This window comes from Bison bison, unplaced genomic scaffold (assembly GCF_000754665.1).
Source record: "Bison bison bison isolate TAMUID 2011002044 unplaced genomic scaffold, Bison_UMD1.0 scf7180017845555, whole genome shotgun sequence".
NCBI lineage: Eukaryota > Metazoa > Chordata > Mammalia > Artiodactyla > Bovidae > Bison > Bison bison.
In genome coordinates, this window is record NW_011476128.1 from 6,722 (window position 1) to 15,782 (window position 9,061).

Below are 9,061 nucleotides of genomic sequence, written 5' to 3' on the forward strand. Positions count from 1 at the left end.
GGCCCCAGGCCGCGCAGGAGGAGGCTGACCTGCACAGGAGGCTGAGTGGAGCCAGCGGCGAGCTCTGACCCGGGGCCTCTCCAGAGGAATCTCAAGGCCAGGCCCTGGGCCCCAGAGGATGGGGTGGGGCTCTCCCATCTCTTCCTGCCCACTGCCCAGGGGCCCAGGACCGAGCCCGGGCTGGACTTCATGGACAGGGATGGAGGTCCCCCAGCACACCCACCCTGCACTGGGCTGGGAGCTCGGCAGGGCTGGCGTATTTGGGGTGGGAGGACAGGGGCTGGACCCCCCAGGAACATTACAACGCAGGCTCCATGTGGGGCCGGTGCTGAGCAATAAAGCACAGATGACCGTTGCACCGTGGCCAGGGCTAACTGAGTACCCACTCCAGGGTCCAAGCAGTGACCTCGGCAGGTCAGCTTGCCCTAAACGGTGGTCTTGTCTTCCAGGCACAGGTCGCTAAATGGCTTGCTCTGGGTGCACAGCTGGTCACAGGACAGGACCCCAGAGTCGGATAGTCTGTGTTCCAAACCTGTACATGAAGAGCCACATTCCGCTGCTGTGAGTCCGGTCCAGGGCAGTGAGGCTGCAGAGCTGAAGGCCCCGCATGTCTCTAGTTGAGTCATCTGCTGGATTAACCAGCAGTTGGGAGACAGCCGGGTGGGAGGCTCTCCCGGTGTCCACTGTCCGTGGCAGAAGGGTCTGCAGGGGCTGGGAGCTTGGAACCCAGCTGGGGGCTCCAGGAAGGCTTCCTGGAGGAGGTGATGGCGACTGTGCTGTGGGAAAAGTGGGCCCCGTGTAGGCCAAGGATGGGTGGGGACGATGGGACCAGACGTCCAGGTGCTTCGGTCCGTACTCAGCGCAGGCCCAGCCCTGAGTACCTCCGTGCTTCCTGTCGTGAATTCCAGCAGGGCTGGTCTCCCTGGCGTGACCATCTGGGGTGAATTTCTTTTCCATAAAAACAAGCTCAGCTGGTGTCAGGGCTGCCAGGGAACCCAGGGCCATTTGATTCTCCGCACTGCCCTCTTTTGCTGGGAAAGAGGAATTTGCTGTGTAAAACCCAGGCCATGAGAGCACTTGTGCCCACTAGCACTGATTAAAGGTCCCAGGAGAAAGTCATTCACGCATCCCCTCCTCTGCCCTGGGGCACGTCCTGGGTGAGGTGGTGGTCAGAGGAGCAGAGAGGGGGCCGGGCAGAGATGTTGGCTCTCTAGTGGGGAAGACCGCGGCCGTCTGCTTCCAGAAACTGGGTGTCCAGCACCAGCTCTGCAGATGTTTCCCACTTTAGCCCCCGGGGATGGGGGTGGGGAGGTGGTCACGGCCTCTGGGTGACCTGGGGGTCACTTAGGGACACCCCCACTCTGGGGGTCTGGGGCTCTGGAGTCCTGGTGTTCCTCCCCCAGCATCTGTAGGCAACGAGCAATTTGCCCTCCTTCACCCGCTCTGCCCTGAACCCCCGGAGGCACACCGTTCCCGCGTGGCCGTCGCTTCAAGTGGGGACTGGGGTCAGAGACGCAGTTTCCAGCAGGGCTCGGGGTCTGCTGTGCTGGGGACCGCCGCAGGAGGCTACTGCTTTTAGCTGGCGTGCAGCTGCTTGGGAGCCAGCTCGTGTTTGAAGACCCCGAGCTGGAAGGTGTGGAGGTTCTGGCGTCCAGAGCCAGGTGACAGGTCCTTCTGGCTGCCTGGACAGATGGGGCCTATTGCTGCCGGAGACCCAGCACAGGGTCTGCTGGGACAGCTACCCAGCTCTGTGGACCACGCAAGCTCAGGGCCTCGGTTGCTAGAGTGTGTGGGTTGGGGGCAGTGGATGGGGCACCAGATGTGGTTCTCTGACGTGGAGGTGGGGGCATCCCAGACCTGCCAGAAGGTTCTATTCCCCACGTCGGCTGGAGGGTGGTTAGCACCGAGCACTTCTGTACTCGAGGCGCTAAGCTGCACACGACTTAAGCCGCTGCTCTCCCAGCTCCAGGCAGACCGTTTCACAGGTGAGAAAACCGAGGTGCAGAGTGGCCTGGGTTTGCGTCCCAGCCATGTGATCTGCCCTTAGCCGCTGAGCCCAGACCCTGGCATCTGCCCAGCAGCCTTGGATAGGCATTGTGGGGTGTCTGGTTAATCTGCACCCCCCAGGGTTCCAGACCTGCCTTCACCCAGCGAGGGGGACACAGCTGCTGGGGTGGCGGAGGACAAGACCGACCCACCTCGCTTCTCTGCCCTCCCAGCCCCAGTCTGTGGGTAGACCCGCCAGGAGGCCCACCCGAGGGGCCATGTTGCCCCTCACCTTACAGACAGGGAAGCTGAGGCTCAGAGAGGCTCCGCTGACCTGCCCAGCCTGTTGGTTGAGTCCAGAGGTGGTTCAGTCCCTGCCCTTGGGAAGAGGCCCCAGCTGCTTTGAGGGCTCCTCCAAGCCAAGCACTGAGCCTGGTTTTACTCTTCCTGCAGTTGATCAGAAAGAGCACAGAGAGCCCCTGTAACTTCTGTTAATAGTGATTTTTTATTGCAAAAACGTGCTTTTAGAACCAGAAGAGACCTGACGAAACAAACCGGGATTGCTCCCTGCCCCCACTGCAACTCTGGGTCACATGGCGTGGACGCCCCCTGCTGGCCTGGGCGGGGAGTGCTTCCAGCAGCCCCCGCTGAGCACCAGGGGTCTCGGCTTGGGGCCAAGGGGCTTCTTGTCCAGCTGGGCGGCACTGGGCTGGCCTCTGGAGGGGATGGCAGGGCCACCCAGGGAACATCAGGAGAGGGAGCTGGTGATGGACAAACCTGCATCCCCAGAGGAGGGGCAGTGAGGGGAGGACAGAAGCCCCCTTCTGGCTGTGACCTGGCAGCAGGGAGCCCCTGGCCGGGCAGCCTGCACACACGTTAGAGATGGTTGCTGGTGGCCAGGCTACCAGCACTCTGGGGAGGGAGAGTCACGGGGCATAGAGCAGCCCTGACCCATCTGCCGCCCTCAGAAACCTCAGAGGCTGCCTGATGGCTGCCCCTGTGTCACCCTCCAGCTGCATCCTGGCCACACCCTGAGCTACTCAGAGCTGAGGCGCCTCCTTTTCCCTTTCATTTCCTGTGGAATAAAACGCATTCAGAAAAGAGAACCACACACAGATGTACAGTGTAGCATTGCTATGAGGGGGACCAGCCCCCCGTGCCCTCCCCAGCTCAGCGCCACCCCTCCCGTCTCCCCGGCTTGTGGGGGGCTCCTGCTTTACTATGAAGCCTGCATCTGTCTCTGTGCTTTGCTGTTTGTGCACCTACGTGAGTGGAGTCATACCCATGCAAGCTTTGGCATCTGGCTTCTGCGTGTCGTGTCTTCAGGTTTATCCAGGTTGCTGTGCATAGGTGTAGTTTCTTGCAGAAAACTCTTCTGTTGATCGTAGCGTAGTTCATGGATCCATTTTACTGTGGACGGACGTTTAGTTTGCAGTTTGGGACAATCACAGACAGTGCTGCTAGCAACAGTCCTAACTGTGTTTCTGACCCATGCGTGCACAGGTTTCTCTGGGGTGTGTACTCAGGACTCGAGTTCTAGGGCATCAGGGCCTTCCACTGTTTCCCATGAATTCTGCGGTAAAAGATCTGTGGTTCCACATCCTTGTTAACACTCGGAATTGTCAGACTTTTCTCCATCTCTGCCAATCTGGTGGGTGTATAATTATGGCTTTAATTTGCTTTTAGCCAGTTTCTACCGGACTTCCCTGGTGGCTAAGATGGTAAAACATCTGCTTACAATGTGGGAGACCTAGGTTCAATCCCTGGGTCGGGAAGATCTCCTGGAGAAGGAAATGGCAACCCACTCCAGTACTCTTGCCTGGAAAATCCCATGAACGGAGGAGCCTGGCAGGCTACAGTCCATGGGGTCGCAAAGAGTCGGACACGACTGAGCAACTTGACTCACTCATTGGACGTGAGCTTGAGTGAGTTAACACAATTCCGAGTGTTAATAAGGATGTGGAACCATAGATCTTTTACCGCAGAATTCATGGGAAACAGTGGAAGGTCCTGAGCAAACTCTGGGAGACAGTGAAGGACGGGGAAGCTTGGCGTGCTACAGTTCACGGGGTTGCAAAGAATCCGATACGACTTAGTGACTAAACAGTTACTGATGAGGCTGAGCACATTTTCACATATTTATTAGCCATTTTGATTTTGTCTCCTGTGAAGTGTCTATTCAACTCTCCTGCCCATTTTCCTGTTTGTCTTTTTCTATTAATCTATAATAATTCTTTATATAGCCTCGATACTGTCAGTAACATGTGTCATGTATATCTTTCCAACTCTATAATTGTTTTTTGGACGGAGCACGGGGTAAGGATTCACTTTCCTGCCTCCCCACAGAGGGCTTCCCCACCTTTCCCTGCGTTGTTTACGTATAGTCTGTCCCTTCCCCACGCATCTGTAAACCCCTCACCATCTATCTGTACACGTGTAGGTCTGTGACTGGCCTCTGTTCTGTTCCGTTTGTCTGTTTCTGTGCCAATACTGGATGGCATCACTGACTTGATGGACGTGAGTCTGAGTGAACTCCAGGAGTTGGTGATGGACAGGGAGGCCTGGCGTGCTGCAATTCATGGGGTCGCAAAGAGTCGGACATGATTGTGCGACCGAACTGAACTGATGCCAATACCAGGCTGTCTTAATTACTGTTGTTTAGTTAGTTCTCTTGGGCTTCCTTGGTGGCTCAGTGGTAAAGAAGCTGTCTGCCAATGTGGGAGATGCAGGTTTGATCCCTGGGCCCAGAATATCCCCTGGAGAAGGAAATGGCGACTCACTCCAGTATTCTTGCCTGGGAAATCCCATGGACAGAGGAGACTAGTGGGCTGGAGTTTATGGGATCACAAGAGTCAGACACAACCCGTTAGCTAAACAACAACAACAATTAGTCCTCATATCTGGTAAAGTAAGTCCATATTTTTCTTTGAATGTGTCTTGGCTGTTCTGGCTCTTAGTGTTTCCATGTAAGTTTTTTCTTGCATGTTTAAGTTTTAAAATCATCTAGTCAGTTCCATTAATGACAACTCAGTTGGTATTTTGACTGGGAGTTCATTACAGCTATCAATCAACTGGTGGACATTTGAAATCATTGATCTGATTCATGAACGTGGGTCTCTCTCTTCATTTGGGTCTGTCTTTAAGGTTTACTGATGGGATTTTTATAATTTGTCCTTTGTGTTCTCGCTTAGCTTTTGGGAGGTTTGATTCATAGGTGTTTCGTATTCCCTTTATCGTATATGGTTTTAATTCTTTGTTATGTGACGGTGGCATATAGGACACACTTTGTCTTAACTGCAGCGATTTGTCCATTTGTGTTCCATGTAATTAAATCTGTTGTTGTATTGTTCCGTCTGTGCGGGTGTTTTTCTTTTTCTCTTGTTTTTTCTTGCTTTTGGATTGAGCAACCTTTTTTTTTTTCTTTTCAAGCATGCCACTTTCCCTCTTCTAGTTTGAAAGTTATATAGTCTATTTCAGTTCTTAACTAAATTTAGAGCAGTCAGTACTTTTACTGTCCTGCTCAACACAAGGAGTACAGGTGACTTTTTTGGTTGTACTCTGTGGCATGCAAGATGTTAGTTCCCTGACCAGGGATCGAACTCATGCCGCCTACAGTGGAAGCTTCGAGTACTAACCACTGGACTGCCAGAGAACTGCCTGCAGGTGGCTTATTTCATTGATCTCATTGTTTGATATTGATATTCATTGTTGTTTGTGTCTAATATTGTATTTTTATTTTTTTAAGCTCCTACATAGAGGCTTCCCTGATACCTCAGTTGGTAAAGAATCCGCCTGCAATGTGGGAGACCTGGGTTCAATTCCTGGGTTGGAAAGATCCCCTGGAGAAGGGAAAGACTGCCCATGCCAGTATTCTGGCCTGGAGAATTTCATGGACTGTATAGTCCATGGGTTTGCAAAGAGTCGGACACGAGTGAGCGATTTTCACTCGAAAGACAGTATCACTCACAAGATACACAATACCTCCCTTATTCTTTTTTTTCTGGAAAAGCAAAGTGTACTTTAATAGCATTTAAACTTTTTATGATGATAAAATGTACGTAAGTTTACCATTTTAACCATTTAAAGCATACAGTTCCATGGCATTCAGTACATTCACATTGTGAATCGTCACCACCATCCATCCACTGAACTCCTTTCATCCTGTAAGACTGAAACTCTCTATGTGTTAAATAGGAACTCCCCTTTCCCCCTCCTCCCTTCCCATTTCCCCTTCCAGTGTTGCCCCTGGCAACACTGTCTGCTTTCTGTCTTAAGAATTTGACTACTCAAGTCCTGCACTTCAGTATTCTGGCCTAGAAAATTCCACGGACTGTATACTCCATGGGGTCGCAGAGTTGGACGTGACTGACTTTCACTGGCCACTGGCAGGGCCCTCATACAAGTGGAATCATAATTTGTGTTTTTGTGACTGACTTGTTTCACTTAGCATTATGTCTTTTAAGATTCATATTGTAGCCGATGGCAGAATTTCCTTTTTAAGGCTGAATATTACTCCATTGTATGGACAGATCACATTTTGTTTATCAGTCTATCAAAGACACTTAAATTGCTTCCTCCTTTTGTTTATGGTCAATAATGCTGCTATGAACATGCATGTACAAATGTTAGTCTCATATATACCACGGAGTGGAATTGCTATGGCATATGGTAATTCTTTAACTTTTTGAAGAACCACCACACCATTTTCCCCACTGATTGCACCATTTTACATTTCCACCAGCAATGCACAAGCATTCCAATTTCTCCACTCCTTGTCAATACTTACTTTCTTTTTTTAAAATAAAATGGCAATCCTAATGGATGTTAAATGGTATCTCATGGTGGTTTTGATTTGCAATTTTTTAATGCTTAATGATGTTGCGCATCTTTTCATGTGCTTATCTTTGGAGAAATGTCTATTCAAGTCTCTTGCCCATTCCTTAATTGGGTTGTATACTTTTTTGGTGTTAACGTGTAGATAGTGTTTCTTATATGCAGTTTTCTTAAGATTGGGTTCTTCAGAAGCAAAACTTTGAAGAGGAATCTTGTGCAAGTGATTTATTGAGGGAATGTTCTCAGGATAAGCTGAATGGGGGAATTAGCATAGTGCAAAGGGAAAAACAAGGGGAAGAGGTGGTTCAGCTGGAGGGTAGCTTTAACCTGGACCTAAGGGAATCTGGACCCACTTCAGTGTTCTTGCCTGGAGAATCCCAGGGACGGGGATGCCGTCTATGGGGTCTCACAGAGTCGGACACGACTGAAGCGACTTAGCCGCAGCAGCAGCAGCAAGGGAATCTGGAGTATGACTGTTCTACATAGTTGGTTTTGCTTTGAAGGGACCAGCCTTTTGTACCCCAGGTCAGCCAGGTATTGTTCAGGTAGGGAGATAACCTCCTGGGCGAGGCAGCACTCTGGAGAAAGGGGGTCCGTGGCAATTAGCAGCTCACACTCACAGCGCCTGGAGAGTGGACCACTTGGAGCACCCACCCAGAACAGGGATGTGGGCTGGGCACCAATGGCGACTAAGTCCACCCCTTGAAGAGCTCAGATCCACTTAATGTTTCTCACATTCAGTTCAGTCCATTGAGACATGGACTCTTCAGTGTTTTCACTGGTCCACGTACCTGGGAGAACTTCCGGACGATGGATAGAGGGATAGACTGTGTGGCCCCCACTGCTGCAGTTGGCCTCAAAGCCACATTGATACTCCCTTTCCCACCACGCATTCCAGACTGTTCTTCGCAACTCGTCCTCTCCTCTGGGAGTCCGGTCCCTGTGCTTATCAAGCCATGTTGCTGCGCCTCACCTTATAGTTTTCACCTTTGTTTGACCTGGGTCTTTTTCATATCTTCTGTGTCACCACTTAACGTGCTCAGTGGTCATCTACTCCCCTCCCTTCAGCAAGCCCCCACTGACATCTCCTGTGGGCCAGGCTCTTTGTTGGGTGAAAGGAAAACAAAGTGAGTGATGCAGAATTCTGAGTCTTGTCTTGAGACAAGTCCACATCCAGGAGACCAGAGGTCGCTGTCTCTTATCCACGGAGAGTGTCCCTGACCCTTCTGCAGGTCAGGCCAAGGAGGACCCTGCTGGGAGGGCAGGCCTGGATTCCACACTATTCCTTCACTGCCCAGCTCTGGGCCTCAACTTTCTATGGGCATAAAGGGAGCTGGCCCATATGGCTCCTGCGTCTTCTGAGGACTCCTATGAGACCAACAGGAGGGGCACTTTGGGGAGGTGCCTCCAGGTCACTGGCAGATGGCCTGGTCTCACCGATGCCCTGGTTCTGCGAAGGTCCCTGGTGCTCTCGCTCATCCAGCATCAGCACGCCAGGCTCCGGGCATCAGGCAGTGGCCGCATCGACAGAGCCTTATCAGGATCCACAGGTCTCGCTGTCTTGGCCCCACCCTGGCTACCAGCCCAGCCCCAAACTCTGGGCACAGGAGCACAGACTGGGCACAGGGGCAGAGTCCGTCCACTGGAAGAGTGGGCGAGTCGGGCAGGGAGAGGCCTGGGGCCTTAGGCCGAGAAGGGCCTGGAACGGATCCTTTGGATCGAGCTCCTGCGCTTCCTGCAAACCTGCCCTCCAAGACCCTAAGTGAAGTGAAGTAACTTCAGTCGTGTCCGACTCTGTGCGCCCCCATAGACGGCAGCCCAACAGGCTCCCCCGTCCCTGGGATTCTCCAGGCAAGAACACTGGAGTGGGTTGCCATTTCCTTCTCCAATGCGTGAAAGTGAAAAGTGAAAGTGAAGTCGCTCAGTCGTGTCTGACTCTCAGCGACCCCATGGACTGCAGCCCACCAGGCTCCTCCATCCATGGGATTTTCCAGGCAAGAGTACTGGAGTGGGGTGCCATTGCCTTCTCCGTCCAAGAGCCTGACCAACGACAAATGAATGAGGCTTCCAAGAGCCTCACCATCGACAATGAATGAGTGGCCGAGCGGCTTCGGGTGAGCAGGCGCCACCGGCACGCCGGCCCGACCTGTTTCAGCGACGAGGCATGTGGGCCTGCGAGCGACCGTCCCCACGCGCTGGACCCGGCCCGGTCCAGGCTGGGGCTGGGCGGCCTAAGTCCGAC

The 9,061-nt window shown here is 52.6% G+C and overlaps 1 protein-coding gene across 1 annotated transcript in view; it reads left to right on the top strand.

Moving 5' to 3' along the window:
- The window catches only part of SH3BP2 (SH3-domain binding protein 2), a 10,466-nt gene extending 6,712 nt beyond the window's left edge, over positions 1 to 3,754 (top strand). Inside the window, 1 exon segment of the mRNA XM_010835691.1 lies at positions 3,513 to 3,754. Coding sequence (XP_010833993.1) covers positions 3,513 to 3,596 — 84 coding nt within the window. The 3' untranslated portion in view covers positions 3,597 to 3,754.
- The last annotated feature ends 5,307 nt before the right edge of the window (positions 3,755 to 9,061 follow it).